Here is a 23,567-nt window from a genome sequence, read left to right on the forward strand (position 1 = left end):
CTTGACTTTTGGACTTCTGTGTTCATCTTTACATTGTCCAGTTTTTTGTTTTGTTTTTAGGGACAGGGCCTCGCTGTGTTACCCAGGCTGGAGTGCAGGTGGCATGATCATCACTCACTGCAGCCTCAAACTCCTGGCCTCAAGTGATCTTCCTGCCTCAGCCTCCAGAGTAGCTGGGACTACAGCACATGCCAGCTAATTCTTTAATTTTTTGTAGAGATGGGGTCTCACTATGTTGCCCAGGCTGGTCTTGAACTCCTGGGCTCAAGTGATCCTCCTGCCTAAACCTCCCAAAGTGCCGGGATTACAGGTGTGAGCCACTGCCCCTGGGCCACACTGTCCGCTTTTGGTAAGAATCCTGCTAAGTTGGTTTAGCTAGACTCCCCCATTCTCCATACCTGATTGTCAATATCTTTTTTTTTTTTTTTCCTTTTTTGAAACGGAGTCTCACTGTGTCTCCCAGGCTGGAGTGCAACGGCACAATCTTGGCTCACTGCAACCTCCACCTCCGGGGTTCAAGTGATTCTCGTGCCTCAGCCTCCTGAATAGCTGGGATTACAGGCACCCACCACCAAGCCTGGCTAATTTTGGTATTTTTGTAGAGACGGGGTTTCACCACGTTGGCTAGGCTGGTCTTGAACTCCTGACCTCAGGTAATCCACCCGACTCGGCCTCCCAAAGTGCTGAGATTACAGGCGTGAGCCACTGCACCCAGCCCTGATTGTCAATATCTCATCAGGTTCCTCATTCTCCACAATTCCTCAGGTGATGTGTGATCACCTTGGCCTGTCTTCAGCCAGAATCTTGTTAGATGGGTTTAAGCCAGAATCCTCTTTTATCTCTGATGCAGTTTCCTATGCATTGGCCCTCAATCAGCGGATCCTTGCTCCTTCCTTATAAATTCCTATTGCCCATGCTGAATTCTGAATTGAGCCCAAATACTCTCCCCGACCGCAAAACCCACTGCAGTGGTCCCTACATCCATCATGGTGCCAGTAAAGTCGGCCTTATACTCGTTTTAACAAGTGTCATTCAATATTTTTTAACATCTTATACATAAAACTCCAGCCAAGCGAGGTCCTGATTCTTCTCTGTGTCTCCGGTTCCCATCTGTGAGAAGGGTTTTGGGCAGCCTTTCATGAAAGCACCTGGAAGCCAGAGGGGGGGCTTTTGACACAGATGGGGAAGGGCGGAGGCGCTGGGTTTGAGCAGCATTAGCCCAGAAATGCAGAACTGCCACTGGAAACCCCCCTAAAAGGCAGGACACTTTTAAAGAAAATAAAGGTGAATTCCAGGCATGAGCTTTCGACGGGGAATGGGGCTTCTCCGACTCGCCCACCCCCTTCTCCCCAGGTGCGCAGCCTGCGCCGCCCACCCCGGGCGCGGCGAGGCGACGGGAGCCGCGCTCTCTAGGACCCGAGGAGGAAGAGCTGCAGGGAGACGGTGCCTCCAGCGGGTGCTGCCGCGAGCGGCCGGCCGAGGGGCTGGAAATGAAAGTAAAGCGCTCCAGAGCCACATGGACGGAGCTGCCGGGGCGGCGGCGCCGGGAGCAGGATGCGGCCGCCCGTAATTAAATAACATTTACTCTTATTATTACTAATAATAATAACGTAATCATACCTCTAGTCATAGCATACCATTTATCGGGCTCGGCGCAGGCCCGCGGGGAGCGCAGCCCGGCGGAGGTAAGTGCTTGGCGCGGCCCGAGCCCCCCGGGGCAGAGGTCGGGGCCACCGCGTCCAGGGCCGCCCGCGCGCGAGGGTTCGGGGACGCCCGGGCCGGGCCGGGCTGGGCTGGGGAAGAGGCGCGGAGAGCCCTCTCCAGGCCGGGGCCGCGCGCTGAGCCACCTGGAAAGTGGGATTTTGCAAAAAATAAATCGTCTCTAAACCCCCATTTCCTTCCTCCTTTTTGGGGATCCCGGTCCCCATGCCCTGCCCCAAAGTTTCAAAGTTACCGTGCGGCCGGGGGCACCTGGCGCTGGGGAGACTTGGCCGCCCCTGCAGCCCCCAGGAGGTGTCTTGAGATTTTCGTGGGGCCTCTCTCTTCGGCATCCGGAGCTTCTGGGGCGCCCGGATGCTTTGTCGACCCCGCGCAGAGGGTCTCGGGGGCTGGCAGGGGCGTCGCTGGCAGGGCCCCCCTTCCTTTTGTGTTCGCCTTGGCCCCGCAGCACCCGCAGTTGGAGGGGCCGCGTCAAGGGCCGGGGAGCGGGGCCGCCCGACGGGCCGCCCCTTTCGGCTGCGGCGTCCACGCGAGCCCGGGGATCCGGGGCCTGCAGCCGGGCCCGCGGGAAGGGGGCGGCAGGACAGGGGGGCGCGGTCTGGGCTTGCTGGACAGGGGGGCGTTTCCGGTCGCAGGATCAGTCTGTGGACTCCGAGGCCTGTGGGAGGCCCGCGGCAGTCCAGGGAGTGCTAGGGGGCCGCGGATCCCGGCTCTGGCGCCTGGGGAGGGGGCGCCCTGACGGGGCTGGGGGCCTGGGAGCCGCCGACCCCGGCCTTATACCCCCATCCTGCCCGCAGCGAGCCTGGGGGCCCCCCTCCGGGCTTGCTCCCTCCTCCTTTCCCCTTCTTTCTCCTTAACTCTGTCTGTTTTGGGTGTTTATAAGGCGCCTGGTTGGGGGGACTTTCACAGACAAAGCCGTTTTCCCAGGGGGAAAAATCATCATATAAAAAGAGCTCACTCTGATAGAACCCGATGGCTGTGTCGCCAGCAGGGAATTGAGGGGGAAGACTAGCGGGCTAGGGCCCTGCGTGGGGAGTCTGGGGGCTGGAAAGGGGGCTGGGCCTGAGTGGGGAGCTGGTGGTCAGCGGTTTTATTTCTCGGATTGCTAGCTTTGGCATCAGACTTTGAACCCCAACTTCTTGCCATATTCTTCAGCATCTGCAGTTCAGCCTGATGAAAATAGCAGCATGCAGATCCTTGAATTTTCACACAAATGAGATAATTATAGTACATATAGCAACTGTGTTGGACACAAAATGCTGGCGGATGGAATCTTTAGTTCTACTACCAATACTTCCCCCACACACGTACAGCCATCCCCTCCGTGGTGGTCTTCTTTGCAAGCATGTTCACCTCCCACAGAAGTTGGACTGCAAGGTGGAAATGACACCTGGTCAACACTCGGATGGAGCATGTTTGAGAGGTGGGGAGACTTAAGGTGGGAAGAAGGAACCTGTCCAGGAGGGATGAGATCTGTCCAGGAGAGAGAGACTTTGTTGTCCCTGAGCTGGGATAAAGTTTCTGTTCCGTAGGTGCTGTGTGTTCTTAGCTGCTGGCTTTTCTATAGGATAGACAGGAATGGAGGTTTTGATAGATTATTGCGGGGCTAAGAAGCTTGGTGGGATGCGCTGGTGTCTCGAGTCTTAGTAGGAAAGCTGAGACGTCGGTTGAGACATGGATAGAGAATCTGAAAATAATCCCTCAATCTGAAAATAATAACCCCTTAAATATCACTTTTTAGTTTATAACAAAAGGGCTTTCACATGTGTTGGCTCATCTGTCCTCCACAGCAACTGTGTCAGGTAGACATTTTCCAGATGAAAAACTTTAGGCCGAATTGTGAGTCTTGCTGGAAAGTCAGATAGCAGAGGTAGGATTCCCACCCAGTTTTCTGGCTCCGAATCGTCACCCTTTCCCAGAGTCCTGGGCCACCTTAGCAAGTTACTTTTCTTTTTATTTTTTATTTTATTTTATTTTTTTGAGACGGAGTCTCCCTCTGTCGTCCAGGCTGGAGTGCAGTGGTGCGATCTTGGCTCACTGCAAGCTCCGCCTCCTAGGTTTACGCCATTCTCCTGCCTCGGCCTCCCAAAGTGCTGGGATTACAGGCGTGAGCCACCCTGCCTGGCCTTCTTTTCATTTTTTATTTTGAGACAAGGTCTCACTCTGTCACCCAGGCTGGAGTACAATAGCACAATTGTAACTCAGTCTGCTGGCTCAGCTCAGGCAATCCTCCTGCTTCGGCCTCCCAAAGGGATAGGGTTACAGGCATGAGCCACCAAACCTGGCTGCTACAAGTTTCTTTCTTTCTTTCTTTTCTTTCTTTTCTTTCCTTTTTTTCCTTTCTTTCTTTTTTTTGACAGAGTCTCACTCTGTTACCCAGGCTGGAGTGCAGTGGCACGATCTTAGCTCACTGCAACCTCTGCCTCCTGGGTTCAAGTGATTCCTGGGCTCAACATATCTGGATTGAAATGAACTCCTGGGCTCAACGTATCTGCCCACCTCGGCCTCCCAAAGTGCTGGGATTACAGGTGTGAGCCACCTCATGCCCATCTGCAAGTTACTTTTCAAGTGCCTCTTGTGAGATGCTGTGGGGCAGGTTTGCAATAAACTTTGTCATTTATTATCTGGCTGGAAAGAGAAACTTCACTCTAGTGAATCAATGAGAACACAAGAATTATGGTGTCAATGCGGTGGGAGTGGAGAGAAGAGAGCTCAAGGTTACCTGAAAAAGTTAGAGAAGGCTTCTTCTAGGAAGTAGAATTTGAACTTGAAAGAATGGGGAGGCTTGCCAGGGTGGGTTAGCCACAATTGCTTCTGTGCTGGAAGGTTGACTTACATTCTCTGTAATTGTTTTAGTAGCTCCATGAGGGGTAGGCACTGTAATCTCCATTTCACAGATGAAGAAATTGAGGAACACAGGATTTGTGTGCCCAGCCCAAGGTCAATCTGCAGGATTTGAATCCAGGCCTTCTTGACTCTTGAGTGTGCTCCTGACCTCTGCACCACCTTCCTCTCAGATACGTAAGCAACAACAGGGACTGGCCTGTAATCCCAGCACTTTGGGAAGCCGAGGCAAGCTGATCACTTGAGGTCACGAGTTCAAGACCAGATCTGGCAACATGGTGAAACGCAGTCTCTACTAAAAACACAAAAATTGGCCGGCTGCGGTGGCTCATACCTGTAATCCCAGCACTTTGGGAGGCCGAGGCAGGCGGATCACGAGATCAAGAGATTGAGACTATCCTGGCCAACATGGTGAAACCCCGCCTCTACTAAAAGTACAAAAATTAGCTGGGTGTGGCGGTGCATACCTATAATCCCAGCTACTTGGGAGGCTGAGGCAGGAGAATCGCTTGAACCCGGGAGGCGGAGGTTGCAGTAAGCCAACATTGCATCACTGCACTCCAGCCTCGTGACAGAGTGAGACTCTGTCTCAAAAAAAAAAAAAAAAAAATTAACTGGGCATGGTGGTGGGTGCCTGTAATCCCAGCTACTTGGGAGGCTGAGGCAGGAGAATCTCTTGAACCTGGGGGGTGGAGGTTGCAATGAGACAAGATCATGCCACTGCACTCCAGCTTGGGCGACAGAGTGAAACTCCGTCTCAAAAAACAAAAAGAGACCAGATGGTCTGAATTAGCAAATGCAACTAGGGTAGCACTGTCAGCAGGCTCCCCAAGACTAGGGAGTTCTCCTAAACTGGCTCTATGTCCCAGGGCCCCACGGGGCTGGCCCAGTGAAAGCACTCTCAATAGGTTTCTAACTGCAGAAAGCAGAATGGCAGTGGAAGGAGGACCGGTCCCTGAGCGTGGGGATTTGAGCAAGTTTGGTTCCTTAGTGCCTGCTAGGTGCTGGCTCAGCAACCTGGGGGAGCTTGGAGCTTGGGATGAGATAGATATGGACCATTAATGTGAGCTTCCCAAGGACAGGAAGTGGGTCTGATTCACCCTCTGTGCCTCCAGCCCCAGAGGCAGTGCCAGGATGACACACTCAGCCATTGTGTTGTCAAATTGAATTATGCCCCAGCGTAGAGGAGGAAGGTTTATTTTGCCCAAGAGTGGAAGGTCTTCCTAGAAGTGCCATTTGAACATCTGAAAGATAGGTTGAAAAGCCAGAGAAAGGGTGTTCTAAGCAGAGGCATTGAGATAGACAAAGGCAGGGATGTATAAAGAAGAACAGGTCACCTGGTACAGCCACAGTCTAGTGGGCACATATGTGACTTTGAGTTCAAGTCAGGCTCTGCCATCGTGATCCTTTTGATTCTCTGGGCCTCAATTTCCCCTTCTAAAAAGGAGCCCTGAGATTTGATGATATTTGATGATAACCCATGCCTGGGGATTAGGATAAGAAACTCAGATGAAAGGAGCTAGAAGTGTTTAAAAATTTGTATTAATTTAGCAATCACTGGACCAGCAATCCTCTAGGCCCTGTTGAAAGTCCTTTTTCCTAAATTAGCTTATTTATTTATTTATTTATTTATTTATTTATTTATTTTGAGATGGAGTTTTGATCTTGTGGTCCAGGCTGGAGTACAATGGCGCAATCTCGGCTCACTGCAGCCTCTGCCTCCTGGGTTCAAGTGATCCTCCTGCCTCAGCCTCCCGAGTAGCTGGGATTACAGGTGTCCGCCACCATGCCCAACTAATTTTTGTATTTTCAATAGAGATGGGGTTTCGCCATGTTGGCCAGGCTGTTCTTGAACTCCTGATCTCAAGTGATCGACCCTCCTCGGCCTCCCAAAGTGCTGGGTTTACAGGCGTGAGCCCCCGCGCCCAGACTTTATTTAATTCTTTCAACAGCCCTCTAGGGAGGCACTATAATTATCCCCATTTTACAGGTGAAGAAACTGTGGCATAGAGAGATTCTGTGAAGTGCGCAAGGGGCAGAGCTGCAGAGCCAACCCAGGATGTCTGGCTCTGGAGCTGGCCTGGTGTGGGCCTGGGGAGGAGCCTCAGGGGAGACCTGAGGTTATTCAGACAGCAGGGTGTGGAGGTGCTGCAGCTCCAAGCTGGAGGCTCAGCTTGGGCTGATGATGGGCTGTGCGTCAGCTCCCAGGAGCCTGCACAGAAGTCAGCTCCTTTCTTTTTTTTTGAGACAGAGTCTCCCTCTGTCACCCAGGCTGGAGTGCAGTGGTGTGATCTTGGGTCACTGCAACCTCTGCCTCCCAGGTTCGAGCAGTTCTCCTGTTTCAGCCTCCCAAGTAGCTGGGATTACAGGCATGTGCCACCATACCCAGCTAATTTTTTTTTTTTTTTTTTTTTTTTTTTTGTATTTTTAGTAGAGATGGTGTTTCACCATGTTGGTCAGACTGGCCTCGAACTCCTGACCTCGTGATCCACCCGCCTCGGCCTCCCAAGTGCTGGGATTATAGGCATGAGGCACCATGCTGGGCCTGAAGTCAGCTCCTTTCATCACATTTCATGGCCCCTGGAAAACAAGCTCATTTTCCTTCGTCTGTCAGCACCAGCTACAGACTCCTTCCCACCGAGTTCATTCCCCCCAGGGAGACTGTTTCTTTGCAGGCGTGTTGGTTATATTGGTGCCGTGTTGGTTGTGTTGGTGCTGTCTCCCCACCAGGCTATGGAGGCCCAGAGGGAGGGACATTCCTGCATTCAGAACCCTTGTTCCCTTAAGAAACATCTGGTAACTTCAGTTCTGCAGCATCACAGCTCCTCAGCATCAGAGGCTGAGACATGAACTTGGTGGTGATTGTGGGGATACGATCACCCATATAGCAGCATATAACACCCATATACCAGCAGCCCCCATATAGTTAACACCGCTCTATACCAGCATCGTGCTTGACATTTCCTATGCCTTCTCTTATTGAATCCACTTAACAGCTCTTCAAGGCCGGAGCAATCACTGGCAGCCCCATCTTGTAGATGAGGAGCCTAAGGCTCAGAAAGACTAAGTAACACTTCCGAGATCACAGAGCTGAGGTAGAGAAGGGAGTCACATGAAGCCATCTGGTGTCCAAGGTCTTAGCTGCCATGCAGGACACAGCCTTCAAGTTACTTCCAGTTTCCTCGAAGCTCTTTTCTTACCAGTCTGGAAATCCTAACTACCAGCACCATTTGTGTCCTGCTGTGTCCACAGTCTCTCATTAATTGTCATGACAGTCTTTCGAGGTAAGGTAAGAGGTGTCCCTGTTTTTCAGAAGAAAAAGACTGAGGCATCACCCCCGCACTGCTCTTCCTACCCAGTCCACACTGTGGTTCGGGAGGGGAACAGGGTATTGGATTCCCTGAGACCAAGAACTGTGTCTTCTGATTGGTTTGTGTTACTGAAGTGCTGGGGTCGGCTGATGATCATTCCTTGAACACTTCCTGTGAGGGCTGCAGGGAAGGTGGGGGCTCTGGCCCTCCTGGGGTTTTCAGAGGTCGCCCTGGTTCAGCTATGCTCTTGCTCCCTGGAGCATCCCTGTGTCATCCCTCTCCCTCCACAGGCTGAGGAACGCAGGGCAGGGAGCCCAAAGTCCTGAATTTCATTCCCAACTCCTGTTCATGCTGGCTGTATGATGGAGGCACGATTATTTTGTCATTCTTGGCTTCTGTCTCCTTTTCTGTGAAATGGCCATACTGATCCAGTCAAATCTGTGGCAGCGGTTGCAGTTGTGATCATTTAATAGCCTTCAGAATATTCCTGAATCTTCTTCACTGTCTGCCTTGATCCAGGCCTGGACTACTGCAGTAGCCTCGTAACCAATCTCCCAGTATCCTCCCTGTAGTAGCCAAAGGATCTTCTTGCAAAATAAATAAGCTCCTGTCACTCTTCTGCTGAAAAGTCTCCTGCAGTTTCCTGACACACGCAAAACACAGCCCTGGCTTCCGGCATGGCCTGTGAGTGGCTCTGGGACCAGCCTTGTCTGCCCCTTGCACTTTGCCTCCCACGTGGCTTGCCCTCACTCGGGCGCTGCAGCCACTCTGGCCTTCTGAGTTTTCCTGGAACATTATCAGCTTGTTCCCACCTCGGGGCCATTGCCTGTGCCCTGTCCCCTGCTAGGTAGGTGTCCTCTTACCCTACCTCCTGTCTTCCATGACTGGCTCCCTGTCTCTCTTAAATGCTAGCTTCCCCCTAACGGTCTTCCCTAAACTCCCAGTCTGCTTTCTTTCTTTTTTTCTTGTTTTGAGACAGTCTCGCTGGAGTGCAGTGGTATGATCTCGGCTCACTGCAACCTTGACCTCCTGGGTTCAAGTGATTCTCCTGCCTTAGCCTCCTGAGTAGCTGGGATTACAGGTGCCCACCACCACACCCGGCCTAATTTTTGTATTTTTAGTAGAGATGGGGTTTCACCATGTTGACCAGGCTGGTCTTGAACTCCTGGCCTCAAGTGATCCGCCCACCTCAGCCTCCCAAAGTGCTGGGATTACAGGCATGAACCACTGTGCCCGCCCCTAGTGTACTTTCCATCACTCCATGCCACGCTTCCTGCTTCAGCTTCCTTGTGACTCTGATCTCTATTTTTACTTGTCATGTGCATTTCATGCTGGTTTATTTGTCTTCCTGCCCATGGATGACAAGCTCCACCAGGGAAAGGACTTTATTAACCATGTTCCCCTAGCCCCTGGTAGGTCCCCTTGCACTAAAAGTGCTTCATGGTTATTTGCTGAATAAATAAATAATAGTAGCAGGTTGGCCACAGAATAGCCCTTGCCAGACAGCCCACGACTGGGCAGGGAAACTGCAAAGAAAAATCAACATTGACTGACTGAAAACTTACAGGATAATTATGTCCGTAGTGAGTGCTCTCTACAGCACCCATTTCAGCAGAAACATGAATTTCTGACCCCTTCACGGGGAAGCACACCAGGTGGATCTGCAAAATTGTCTTGTCAGGTGTGTATCATCATCCCTGTCCCCCAAATGACAAAACTGAGGCTCAAGGAAGTGCCCTGAAAGCCAGTGTGGGACAGTGCTGGGATTTGAACCCAGGGCTGGTGGATTGCATGGCCCAGCCTGCCTCCCTGTCAGCACCAGGCACCAAAGCAAGCAGAGCAGCGCAGGAAACTGTCTTGATGCCACAAGGATTTTCAAGCTCCCTGGGAGTAGGAGCAGTGACTAACTGCTCAAGAGGAACAGGGTATGCCGCAGCATTAGACAGTCACTCTGAGCTATGGGCCTCTGGGTGACTCTGGCTTATTTTTTTAATACTTGCCTATAATTTCCAAAGCTTTTACAATGACCTTCTGTTACTGTTTTAAAAAGGGAGTTTTTTTTTTGGAGTCTCACTCTGTCACCCAGTCTGGAGTGCAGTGGCACGATCTCAGTTCACCACAGCCTGCGCCTCCTGGGTTCATGCCATTCTCCTGCCTCAGCCTCCTGAGTAGCTGGGACTACAGGTGCCTGCCACCACACCCGGCTAATTTTTTTGTATTTTTAGTAGAGACAGGGTTTCGCTGTGTTAGCCAGGATGGACTCAATCTTCTGACCTTGTGATTCGCCCACCTCGACCTCCCAAAGTGCTAGGATTACAGGCATGGGCCATCGCACTCGGCCAAGGAGTTGGTATATTTTAAGCATCTCACTTTAAGCACCACATCTGGTGGGTCTTAATGAAGAAGCTGGAGCAGGGCTGGATGCGGTCGCTCACGCCTGTAATCTCGGCACTTTGGAAGGTCGAGGTGTGTGGATCACTTGAAGTTAGGAGTTCAAGACCAGCCTTGCCAACATGGTGAAACCCGTCTCTACTAAAAATACAAAAAAATTAGCTTAACATGGTGGCGCATGCCTGTAGTCCCAGCTATTTGGAGGCTGAGACAGGAGAATCGCTTGAACCTTGGAGGTGGAGGTTGCACTGAGCCGAGATCGAGCCACTTCCCTCTAGCCTGGGCGTCAGAGCAAGACTCTGTCTCAAAAAAAAAAAAAGAAAAAAAAGAAGCAGCTGGAGCCCAGGCCCCCTGGAGACAGAGATGTGGGTTTGAACCATTCCTGTGCAGTTTGGCCCCAAGTTGTTGGCAGGGTAAGACAAGATTATGAAAGTAGAAGCCCTTTGTAACCAGAATGCTGCCGGCGGAAAAAGGAGTGTGCTTTGCTACTGACTCTTTGTTTAGTTTGTGGGACAGGGACCAGGGAGTTGGGGAGGTCTGGGGAAGTTTCCTGAACTTTGGTTTCTGTTCAAGGTGAGCCAGTTGACAAGAACACAAGCTGCAGGTTGCCATTTCACATTCATTCCTGGAGCCGGGAGCCCTGCCAGTAGCTCCAGCTTTCTTCCTCAGCAACAATGTGGCCTTGGACAAGTCACAGATCCCCACCACGCTTCACTTCTCTGTGAAAAGTGGGGTAACAAGCACCTAACTTTGATATGACTGGGTGGATAAATAATATGATTCATTAGAATAGGGTTTCTAAATCTTTTCAGACCTGTCATGTTTTTAAATGTATAAAGTGCCAGCCTAGGCAACATGGCAAAACCCTGTCTCTACAAAATATACAAAAAATTAGCCAAGCATGGTGTAGCGTGCCTGCGGTTCCAGCGACTCAGGACGCCGAAGGTGAAATGATTGCTGGAGCCCAGGAGGTGGAGGCTGCAGTGAGCTGAGATCCCGCCACTGCACTACAGCCTAGGTGGCAGAGCAGGACCCTGTCTCAAAAACAAAAGGTATAGGCCAGGCGTGGTGGCTCACATCTGTAATCCCAGCACTTTGGGAAGCCGAGGCGGGCGGATCACTTGAGGCCAGGAGTTCGAGATCAGCCTGGCCAACATAGCGAAACCCCATCTCTACTAAAAATAAAAAATTAACTGGGCGTGGTGGCGGGTTCCTGTAATCCCAGCTACTTGGGAGGCTAAGGCAGGAGAATTGCTTGAACCTGGGAGGCAGAGGTTGCAGTGAGCCCGGATCGCGCCACTGCACTCCAGCCTGGGTGACAGAGTCTCACTCTGTCTCAAAGAAAAAAAAAAAAGAAAAAGTATAAAGTGAAATATGCAGGTTTACAAAGGAAAGCAGTTCTCCTGGATTATAGTATCAATTAAAACACCAAATCTAGCAGTCTAATGGAACTCCCCTAATTTCTTTTCTCTCTCTTTTTTGTTTTTTTTTCTCTGAGACGGAGTCTCACTCTGTTGCCAGGCTGGAGTGCAGTGGCATGATCTTGGCTCACTGAAACCTCTGACTCCCTGGTTCAAGCGATTCTCCTGCCTCAGCCTTCTGAGTAGCTGGGATTACAGGGACGCACCACCACACCTAGCTAATTTTTGTATTTTTAGTAGAGACGGGGTTTCACCGTGTTGGCCAGGATGGTCTCGATCTCCTGACCTCGTGATCCGCCTGCCTCGGCCTCCCAAAGCGCTGGGATTACAGGCGTGAGCCAGTGTGCCTGGCCCAGAACTACCTTGTTTTATTTTATTTTATTTTTTTTGAGATGGAGTCTCGCTGTGTTGCCCAGGCTGGAGTGCAGTGGCACGATCTCGGCTCACTGCAAGCTCCGCCTCCTGGGTTCACGCCATTCTCCTGCCTCAACCTCTCGAGCAGCTGGGACTACAGGCGCCCGCCACCATGCCCGGCTAATTTTTTGTATTTTTAGTAGAGACGGGGTTTCACTGTGGTCTCGATCTCCTGACCTCAAGTGATCCGCCCGCCTCGGCCTCCCAAAGTGCTGGAATTATAAACATGAGTCGCCGTGCCCGGTCTCACCCTTTTTTTTTTTTTTTTTCAGCCTGCATTCATTCGTGTGTATGCGTGCATGCGTGCACTTGGGTTTTGAGCGGGGAAGTGACGTTGGCGTATGCATTACACAGATATCCCTGACCACTAAATGGGAGCATATTGGAGGGGGCCTATTGGAAACTTGGCAAGAGATGTTGAGGACCGGAGAGATAGCCATGCTTGTGGAGAGGATATGAGGGACTGCAAGGTGGGGAAATATTTATGAGGTAAAGGTGGAAGAAACTGGGGGTTGGCTGAGAACAGGATGATGCTCAGAGCTGTGAATAGTCAGGGAATAATGGAAGAGGAGTAGGATTAGGGGAGAAGACGCTGAGTTCAGTTTGTAATGTGTTCAGTTGGAGAAACACCCAATCCAGCTGAGATGGCACCAAAGAGGACTTTGAACACAGAGGCATCTAAGTTGGGTCTTGAAGGATGAGTAGGAGTTGGGAAGGTGTGTGTGGCAGAGGCATTCCAGGTAGAGGGCCCAGGATTAAGAAAGGCGTGGAAGTCATAGGCAGCCTAGATGTTGGACTTTCAGGTACCACTACCCAGAAGATAAGAGATCTGGCCGGGCGCAGTGGCTCACGCCTGTAATCCCAGCACTTTGGGAGGCCGAGGCGGGCGGATCACGAGGTCAGGAGATCGAGACCATCCTTGCTAAAATGGTGAAACCCCATCTCTACTAAAAATACAAAAAAAGTTGCCGGGCATGGTGGCGGGTGCCTGTAGTCCCAGCTACTCGGGAGGCTGAGGCAGGAGAATGGCGTTAGCCCGGGAGGCGGAGCTTGCAGTGAACTGAGATGGCACAACTGCACTCCAGCTTGGGCAACAGAGCGAGACTCCTTCTCAAAAAAACAAGAGAGATCTGAGGCTGAAATACTGGGGAGGGGTGGGCCTGGCAGGAGGAAGAGATAGGTGAGTCATTAACATGACTCATGTTATCATGAAATGTAAGAGCTCATCTTGGGAGCGGGTAGTGAAGAGAGCAGGAGCATTGTCCCTTAAATGGAAGCTTGGGAATGTTGGTCTTGAGACCTAGGCAGAGTAAGAAGAGCCTCTAACAGAGAAATCTGCTTCTTTTTTTGTTCCTCAACCATGCAAGGAGGCATCTCCATGACAATACATATAGATTCAATAGCTGCATTGTATTCCATGCTATGGATATAGTATAATTTGATTAATTAATCAAGTTAATCTTTTAGTGGTAGACATTAAGTTTTTCACCTTCTAGTTTTTCACTTACTCTTAAAAATAATACATCCTCGGGAGGCTGAGGCAGGAGAATGGCGTGAACCCAGAAGGCGGAGCTTGCACTGAGCCAAGATGGCGCCACTGCACTCCAGCATGGGTGACGGAGCGAGACTCCGTCTCAAAAAAAAAAAAAAAATCCTAGCTGGGCGTAGTGGCTCATGCCTCCAATTCCAGCACTTTGGGAGGCTGAGGCGGGCAGATCGCCTGAGTCCAGGTGTTCAACACCAGCCTGGACCACGTGGTGAAACCTTGTCTCTACAAAAAATACAAAAAATTGGCCGGGCGCGGTGGCTCAAGCCTGTAATCCCAGCACTTTGGGAGGCCGAGACGGGCGGATCACTAGGTCAAGAGATCGAGACCATCCTGGCTAACACGGTGAAACCCCGTCTGTACTAAAAAAATACAAAAAACTAGCCAGGCGAGGTGGCGGGCGCCTGTAGTCCCAGCTACTCGGGAGGCTGAGGCAGGAGAATGGCGTGAACCCGGAAGGCGGAGCTTGCAGTGAGCTGAGATCTGGCCACTGCACTCCCGCCTGGGCGACAGAGGGAGACTCCGTCTCAAAAAAAAAAAAATACAAAAAATTAGCTGGGCATGGTTGTACATGCCTATAGTCCCAGCTTTTTGGGAGGCTGAGGCTGCAATGAGTTGAGATTGTGCCACTGCACTACAGCCTGGGCAACGGAGTGAGAGTCTGTCTTAAAGTAATAATAATAATAATAATAATAATAATAATACGTCCTACACCTGTAGTCCCAGCTACTTGGGGAAGCTGAGGTGGGAGGATTACTTTAGCTGAGGAGGTCAAGGCTGAAATGAGCCATGATGGAGCCACTGCACTCCAACCTGGGTGATACAGTGAGACCCTGCCTCTAAAATAATGATAATGAATAATAATAATACATCCCTGGCTGGTCGTGGTGGCTCACACCTGTAATCCCAGCACTCTGAGAGGCTGAGGTGGGTAGATTCCTTGAGGCCAGGAGTTCAAGACCAGCCTGAGCAATGTAGTGAAACACTGTCTCTATAAAAAATACAAAAAAATTAGCCAGGGGTGGTGGTGCGTGCCTGTGGTCCCAGCTACTTGGGGGGCTGAGGTGGGAGGATCGCTTGAGCCTGGGAGGTCAAGGTTGAAGTGACCTCCAGCTTGGGCGACAGAGACCCTGTCTCAAAAACAAAACAATTATAATCATACTACATCCCTATGCAAATTAATTGAGTACATACTACATCCCTATGCAAATATAATTGAGTACATGTGCAGGGATTTTCATAGATTAAATTCTTGGAAGTGAAATTTCTGGGTCAAAGTGAAAGGACATTTTAGCATTTGGAAGATTTTTGGCTGGAAGCAACAGAATTCCTAGCTCAAAATGGGAGTTTGTTTTCTCACATAAAAAACCAGGTGGGGCAGTACCAGAAGCAGGTAATGTTTTGAGTCAGACTTTTTTTTTTTTTTCTTTCTTTCTTTGAGACGGAGTCTTGCTCTGTCGCCCAGGCTGGAGTGCAGTGGTGCCATCTCCGCTCGCTGCAAGCTCCGCCTCCCGGGTTCACGCCATTCTCCTGCCTCAGCCTCCTGAGTACCTGGGGCTACAGGCGCCCGCCACCATGCCCTGCTAATTTTTTTGTATTTTTAGTAGAAACTGGGTTTCACCGTGTTAGCCAGGATGGTCTTGATCTGACCTTGTGATCCACCCGCCTCAGCCTCCCAAAGTGCTAGGATTACAGGCGTCAGCCACCGCGCTCAACCGGCATATTTTTTTAATTAGTGAGTTTGAGTATCCTAATGATTTATTTTCCTGTGAATTTCCTTTCTTTGTTCTTTCCCCTTTTTTATTTTTATTTTTATTTTATTTTATTTATTGATTTTTTGAGACAGAGTCTTGCTCTGTCGCCCAGGCTGGAGTGCAGTGGCACGATCTCAGCTCACAGCAACCTCCGCCTCCCGGGTTCAAGCAATTCTTCTGCCTCAGCCTTCCGAGTAGCTGGGACTATAGGCGAGTGCCACCAAGCCTGGCTACTTTTTGTATTTTTAGGAAAGACAGGATTTCGCCATGATGGCCAGGCTGGTCTCGAACTCCTGACCTCAGGTGATCCATGTGCCTTGGCCTCCCAAAGTGCTGGAATTACAGCCATGAGCCATCATGCCTGGACATTTTTTTTTTTTTTTTTTTTGAGGCAGGGTCTCACTCTGTTGCCCAGGCTGGAGTGCAGTGGCACAATCAAGGTTCACTGCGGCCTTAAATTCCTGGACTCAGGTAGTTGCTCTGTCACCCAGGCTGTAGTGCAATGGCGCAATCTTGGCTCACTGCATCCTCTGCCTCGCAGGTTCAAGTGATTCTCCTGCCTCAGCCTCCCAAGTAGCTGGGATTACAAACGTGTGCCACCATGCTCGGCTAATTTTTTTTTTTTCTTTTTCGAGAAGAGTCTTGCTGTGTCGCCCAGGCTGGGGTGCAATGGCACAGTCTTGGCTCCCTACAACCTCTGCCTCCCGGATTCAAGAGATTTTCCTGTCTCAGCCTCCCGAGTAGCTGGGATTATAGGCACGTGCCACCACGCCCAGCTAACTTAATTTTTGTATTCTTAGTAGAGACAGGGTTTCACCATGTTGGCCAGGCTGGTCTTGAACTCATGACCTCCCAAAGTGCTGAGATTATAGGCGTGAGCCACTGCGCCTGGCCCCCAGCTAATTTTTATATTCTTGGTAGAGATGGGGTTTCACCATGTTGGCCAGGGTGGTCTCGAACTCCTGACCTCAGGTGATCCACCCACTTCGGCCTCCCAAATTGCTGAGATTACAGGCATGAGCCACCGTGCCTGGCCAGAAAGCCAGTCTTGAATTGCCAATACCATCCCTCCCCCATCCCTGGGCAGCGGCCACGTGGTGCAGAGAGAGAATTCATCCAACAAAATATTGAATCATAACTTGATTTAACCTTAATTAGCTCTGTATGGGCACTGTCTCCAAATATAGGGTTTAGGGCTTCAACATATGAATGGGAGAGGGGGCACAAACATCCAGGCTGTAACACCCTCCCTATAAGAATTTTCTGGCTGGGTGCGGTGGCTCAGGCCTATATTCCCAGTACTTTGGTAGACTCAGGTGGGAGGATTTCTTGAGCCCAGGAGTTCGAGACCAGCCTGGGCAACGTGGCAAAACCCCATCTCTAAAAAAGATAAAAATACAAAAATTAGCCATGTGTGGTGGTCCCAGCTACTCAGGAGGCTGAGCGGGGAAGATCAGTTGAGCTCGGGAGATGGAGGCTGCAGTGAGCCAAGATCACTGCACTCCATCCTGGGCAACAGAGCGAGACCCTATCTCAAAACAAAGAAATTTTGTTCCCAGAGAAGGGAAGGGTGTGGGGTGTTAGGAGCCTGGAGGGCTGGGGCCTTTGGTCTCCTGATGCCTTGTTAATAATGAGGCTGCCTGATGCCTGTCTCCACAGTGTCATTGAACCCAGGATCCAGGCTGACTGCATGGCTTTGAATAACTTTCCTAGCCTCTTAGAGTACTATTTTTCTACCTGATGGGGATGTTGTGAGATTTAAATAAATCTCGGTTATTTAGTGACAACTCATTTTCTTGTAGAGCAAAGCTAGAGATAGAATGGCCCTTTTGTTCAAAAGCTCCTGTGACTCCTCTACCTTGGGGTGGAATCCACAGTCTGCCCCCTCTACAAAACCTCTATGGGCTGGGTGCTGTGCGTGGCTCATGCCTATCATCCCATCACTTTAGGAGGCTGAGGTGGGAGGATCACTTGAGACCAGGAGTTTAAGACCAGCCTGGAAGGCCGGGCGCGATGGCTCACACCTGTAATCCCAGCACTTTGGGAAGCCGAGGTGGGCGGATCACAAGGTCAGGAGATTGAGACCATCCTGGCTAACATGATGAAACCCCATCTCTACTAAAAGTACAAAAACTTAGCCGGGCGTGGTGGCAGGTGCCTGTAGTCCCAGCTACTGGGGAGGCTGAGGCAGGAGAATGGCATGAACCCAGGAGGCGGAGCGTGCAGTGAGCCAAGATCGTGCCACTGCACTCCAGCCTGGGTGACAGAGCAAGACTCCGTCTCAAAAAAAAAAAAAAAGACCAGCCTGGGCAACATAGCAAGACCTTGTCTCTACAAAAAATTTTAAAGGTTAGTGAGGCGTGGTGGCACATGCCTGTAATCTCAGCTACTTGGGAGGCTGAAGTGGGGGGATCCCTTGAGCCCAGGAATTTGAGGCTGCAGCGATCATGCCATTCTGGGCAACAGAGTGAAACTGTCTGAAAAAAGAAAATGAAAATACTTCTACATGTGGTCTTCCCTGCTAATCTCTCTGACTTATTCACCACCCTCCGCACTGCCCACTCTGCTCCATCCTTACCAGCCTTCTTGCGTGTTCTCAGATTTACCAACAAGGCGCCTCCCTCAGGACCTTTGCACTCACTGTTCCCTCTGCCCGGAGCCCTTTCCCACCAGGTATCCACAGGGCTGGCTTCCTCACATCATACACGTAGATCTCCATTCAAATGTCAAAGTGAGCCAGGCACAGTGGCTGATGCCTATAGTTCCAGCACTTTGGGAGGCTGAGATGGGTGGATCACTTGAGGTCAGGGGTTTGAGACTAGCCTGGCCAACGTGGTGAAACCCTGTCTCTGCTAAAAATACAAAAAAATAGGCCAGGACATGGTGGCTCACACCTGTGATCCCAGCACTTTGGGAGGCCGAGGCAGGCAGATCACAAGGTCAGGAAATCGAGACCATCCTGGCTAACACGGTGAAACCCCGTCTCTACTAAAAATACAAAAAATTAGCAGGGCATGGTGGCACGTGCCTGTAGTCCCAGCTACCCGGGAGGCTGAGGTAGGAGAATTGCTTGAACCCGGGAGGTGGAGGTTGCAGTGAGCCAAGATTGCGCCACTGGTCTCCAGCCTGGGCAACAGAGCGGAACTCCCTCTCAAAAACAAAAACAAAAACAAAAACAAAACAAAACAAAACCAAGAAGTAGCCGGACATGGTGGCAAGTGCTTGTAATCCCAGCTACTTGGGAGACTGAAGTACAAGAATCTCTTGAACCCGGGAGGTGGAGGTTGGAGTGGGCTGAGATCATGCCACTGCACTCCAGCCTGGGCAGCAGAGTGAGTCTCTGGCTAAAAAAAAAAATCAAAGTGGCCTTTCAGACTACTCAGAATTATAGCACCCTGTCACTCTATCTTATTATTTTTTCTTAATTGCGTGTATCCTTCCTGTACTATGTGATATATTTACTGTCATGTGCCTCTCCACTAGAACATACGTTCTAAAGAAAGCCTTTGTCAGCTGGGCACAGTGGCTCACACCTGTAATCCTAGCACTCTGGGAGGCCAAAGCAGGCAGATAACCTGAGGTCAGGAGTTTGAAACCAGCCTGGGCAACATAATGAAACCCTGTATCTACTGAAAATACAAAAATTAGCCAGGTGTGTGGTAGTGCACACCTGTATTCCCAGCTACTCCAGAGGCTGAGGCAGGAGAATCACTTGAACCCAGGAGATGAAGGTTGCAGTGAGCTGAGATCGTGCCACTGCACTCCAGTCAGGGCGATAGAGTGAGACTCCATCTCAAAAAAGAGAAAAAAGAAAACAAAGGGGGCCGGGCACGCTTTCTCATGCCTGTCATCCCTGCACTTTGAGAAGCCGAGACAGATGAATGACCTGAGGTCAGGAGTTTGAGACCAGCCTGGCCAACATGGTGAAACCTTGTCTTTACTAAAAATACAAAAATTAGCTGGGCATGGTGGTGGGCTCCTGTAATCCCAGCTACTCGGGAGGCTGAGGCAAGAGGATCACTTGAACCCAGGAAACGGAGGTTGCAGTGAGCCAAGATGGCACCATTGTACTCCAGCCTGGGTAACAGAGGGAGACTCTGTCCCAAAAAAACCAAAAACCAAAACAAAAACAGTTTTCCCTTGAACTTGAGGGTGTCCGTAAGGTATTGTAGCTCAAGCCTGTGTGGGAAAGGGCAGGTGGCCTCTATGCCCCTTGTCCCTTGAGGGCACCACACAGTCTAGGAGTCCAGGGGGCTGTGGGTGGGGAAGATACCGCCCTGAGGGTGGTCATCGCCCTCAGGGACGCCCCTCCCGACATGGGGAAGGGAATGAGAGAGAGTGAGAGCACCCAATCACAGGGCCCACAAAGTGGGGGTGGCCGACAGCAACCCGGCTTTGCTGACTGATGGACTGTGCTCTCTCCCCCAGAGACTGATGGAGAGGCAGAAACGGAAGGCGGACATCGAGAAGGGGCTGCAGTTCATTCAGTAAGCCTGCATGTGGCCAGGGCTGGACGGCTGGGTGGGCAGGGGTGGGTTCTCTGAGAGCCACACTCTCCCAGCGCTCCCTTTCCTCACTGCTGAGCCTTTACTGCCAAGGCTGCTGTGTGTGCTGGGGTGTGGGCAGGTGGAAGGAGCCAGGAAGAGGCTGGTGTGGCTGGGCTTGAACTCCACATACACACATGCTCCCTGGCCCAGGTTACCCTTCGATCTTGTCCGGTAGATAATTCTACCTTCACCCTTCACATTTGCACTCCCTGTTAATTCTCTTGCATGACTGCACGAGTTTTCTGATCAATCAATAGTCCCTGTTTATGGAGCACTTACAATCTCAGTCTCTACACGGGGAGCTTCACATCTGTGTCTTCTTTGAGACAGAGTCTCTCCTTGTTGCCCCAGCTCGAGTGAATGGTGCTCCTGACCTCCTGGGCTCAAGTAATCCTCCTGCCTCCGCCTCCCAGGTAGCTGGGACCATAGGTGCACACCACCATACCCAGCTAATTTTGTTTGTTTGAGACAGAGCCTTGCCCTGTTGCCCAGGCTGGAGTGCAGTGACATGATCTCAGCTTACTGCAACCTCCCGGGTTCAAGCGATTCTCCTGCCTCAGCCTCTTGAGTAGTTGGGATTACAGGTGTGTGCCACCATGCCCAGCTAATTTTTGTATTTTTAGTAGAGATGGGGTTTCGCCATATTGGTCAGGCTGCCTTGAACTCCTGGCCTCAGGTAACCCGCCCACCTTGGCCTCCCAAAGTGCTGTGATTACAGGCATGAGCCACCGCACTAGGCCAATCTTTTTAGTTTTTTGTAGAGACGGGGCCTTGGTATGTTGCCCAGGCTGGTCTCAAACTCCTGGGCTCAAGTGATCCTCCTGCCTCAGCCTCCCAAAGTGCTGGGATTACAGACGTGAGCCACCGTGCCTGGCCAATCCATCATCTTTTTAGTCTTCACAACAACCCAGTAAAGTAGGTGGCCTTATTTTCATTTTGCAGATGAGAAAGTTGAGGCTCACAGAGGTTAAGCAACCTGCCTCAGCCTCCCGAGTAGCTGGGATAACAGACGCGTACCACTGCACCCAGCTAATTTTTGTATTTTTAGTAGAGACGGGGTTTCACCATGTTGGCCAGGATGGTCTCGAACTCCTGACCTCATGACCTGCCCTCAGCCTCCCAAAGTGCTGGGATTGTAGGTGTGAGCCATCGCACCCGGCTCGACATTTGTTTTTGTTTTGTTTCTCTTTTGTTTTTACACACAAAATATTTTGAGTAACCTTTTTCTCTTATTGCTCTCAAGTAGGTCCTCAGAGGCATAATTATCCAATGCTAATGAAGCGTAGGTATCGTGGCCTCTCACTTGCACGAGCCCCTTCCGAGGCCCTGAAAGGCATGCACCCTTGCAATCCTGTGTTCATCATTTTGTGTTCTTTTTCTTAAATAGAGCTCCCCATAAAACTGGAGTTTGCCTCCATGTTCCCTTATATACTCCCCACTTTTGTTCTCTCACACAGACCAATAAAACACTCTTTGCCTTTTCTTTTCTTTGTGATGGGGTCTCCCTGTGTGGCCCAGGTGGGTCTCAATCTCCTGGGCTCAAGCAGTTTTCCTACCCCAGCCTCCCACGTAGCTGGGATTGCAGGCGTGTCCCGCTGTGCCCAATGTACTCCCTTGCCTTTTCTCACCCATGTCACCGCAAACTGGGTCCCTTTTCACACGACCTCGGTGTCCGTGCTGCTGTCACAGAGTGAGTGTTCATATTGACACAACACATTCTCCTTCCTCAGTGCACAACATAGTCACTTTTCCTGGCTGCTTCTGGAGGGTGTGCTGCGCTGGGCTGATTTGATTAGGAGTTTTGGGAGCACCTAGAGCATGGCCCGAGTTCAGCAGCCACTCCCTGGGCCGTTGGCCAACCCCACCTTGCTGCCATGGCTGGGAGTTTGCAAACCCTCCTCAGACTTGGTCATCAGAGCGGCTGCTAGCTCATCTCTCTTCATGGGCGGCAGGTCCTCTCCCATTTTTGGGAGTGAGGGTTTGATTTTGGGGAAGTACTCCAATTTATTCAGAGGCCAGTCTGGTGAACAAGGTGACTCCAGCCACTGCTGTCTTCCATCAGAAGAGTTCTGTGTCTCCAGCCTCAGTCACCGATATCTGTGGAGCTGGATCCCCAGCCCGGTTCTCCCATTTCCCCTACAGGGTCATTGTGAGGGTTAAGGGGCCAGGTGGTGCTTGGGGTAAATGTTCACTCTTGTCCCCTCCTTCTCCTTTCCAAGGGGGAGTTCTAGGGAGGCGCAGCTACAAGGCAGCCTCCCTGAAGCCGTCTGTTGGCCTCCTAAGGCTTTGCAGGAAGCACAGTGGGACTCAATGCTTTTCATATCAGTCCTGCTATTTTTGCCCCACTTCTCCTATGCTGTGTTGCTGCATGTGTGCCTCATGTGCTTAGCACGCCCTGAGAGCCCTAAGTGAATGGAGACAGGTGGGTTGGCCCCAGCTTGCGGAGGACCTTAAGATGTCTATGGCTGGGTGCGGTGGCTCACGCCTGTAATCCCAGGCCAACTTTGGGAGGCCAAGGCAGGCGGATCACAAGGTCAGGAGATTGAAACTATCCTGGCTAACACAGTGAAACCCCGTCTCTACTAAAAATACAAAGAATTAGCCGGGCGTGGTGGCGGGTGCCTGTAGTCCCAGCTACTCAGGAGGCTGAGGCAGGAGAATGTCATGAACCCGGGAGGCAGAGGTTGCAGTAAGCCGAGATCACGCCACTGCACTCCAGCCTGGGTGACAGAGCGAGACTCTGTCTCAAAAAAAAAAAAAAAAAAAGATGTCTTAGGACGCTGGAAGAGGGGAGGCTGGAGGCAGGAGGCCAAGAGGGTAGTGATGGGGTCCTTGGTGGGGCAGCAGAGGGGCCAGACACTGCAGCAGTATGGGGAGGGATGGCAGGGCCGGGGCCCAGACAGTGGGGAGGCAAGTGGGAGGTGGGCTGGTGAGCCCCGATGTCACAACTGGGAACACCTTCCACGCATACGTGCACACACAGCCTTCCCAGCGTTGCGCCTCTGCCCACCTCTCACGCACTGGCCTAGGCCGCTCTTTCCTGCCCAGGTGCTGGCGGCATTTCCAGGCAATGGAAAGATCCCCCCAGCCCTGCCTCCGATGCCTTCCTGCCGAGCAGCCTTGGGCAAGTCCCTGCGCCACTCTAAGTGTCTGTTTTTCCCTCTGGAATGAGGGGCTGGGAGACAAAGCCCAGCTTCCCTTCCAGCCTGGCCATTGAGCCTATCGGAGAGATGAACCTCAGTTCTCCTCGGCTGATGCCCTCTTTCATACTGAGGGCGCATTAGCCACAGGAGGGAGCAGGTGCCCAGACCCCACCTAGAATGATTTGTTGAGTCCAGCATGAGGGGCTCACAGGCTCAGTGAAGACCTGGCATTGGCTGGGGCATGTGTTAGTGGGAGTGGACAGGGTAGGGACTGAGTGTCTGTAGGCCTGTGCTCTCGGGTTTGATGGGCTGTGGTCCTTCCCAAGGCCTATGCTAGGTGTTAATTCCCTGACGATGCTCATGCTTCCTGCCTTTTCCTGCCTGCTTCTCTCCCTGCCACTCCTGCTACAGCAGCCCCTGCACCGTCCTCTCCTCCTGGCCTTGAGCTGCAGCTGGAGCCTTCCGCTGCTCTGCCTT

The 23,567-nt window shown here is 51.4% G+C and overlaps 1 protein-coding gene across 2 annotated transcripts in view; it reads left to right on the forward strand.

Annotated features, from left to right (window-relative positions):
- The first annotated feature begins 1,258 nt into the window (after positions 1-1,258).
- The window catches only part of ZC3H7B (zinc finger CCCH-type containing 7B), a 61,340-nt gene continuing 39,031 nt past the window's right edge, over positions 1,259-23,567 (forward strand). The window contains exons 1-2 of one of the 2 annotated variants that reach the window (XM_010376486.2): positions 1,259-1,685; positions 19,829-19,887. In XM_010376486.2, coding sequence (XP_010374788.1) covers positions 19,835-19,887 — 53 coding nt within the window. In that variant the 5' untranslated portion in view covers positions 1,259-1,685; positions 19,829-19,834. The remainder of the gene's footprint in view (positions 1,686-19,828; positions 19,888-23,567) is intronic. The other variant, XM_030914356.1, reaches the window with a different exon arrangement.

This window comes from Rhinopithecus roxellana, chromosome 13 (assembly GCF_007565055.1).
Source record: "Rhinopithecus roxellana isolate Shanxi Qingling chromosome 13, ASM756505v1, whole genome shotgun sequence".
In the NCBI taxonomy this organism is placed as follows: domain Eukaryota; kingdom Metazoa; phylum Chordata; class Mammalia; order Primates; family Cercopithecidae; genus Rhinopithecus; species Rhinopithecus roxellana.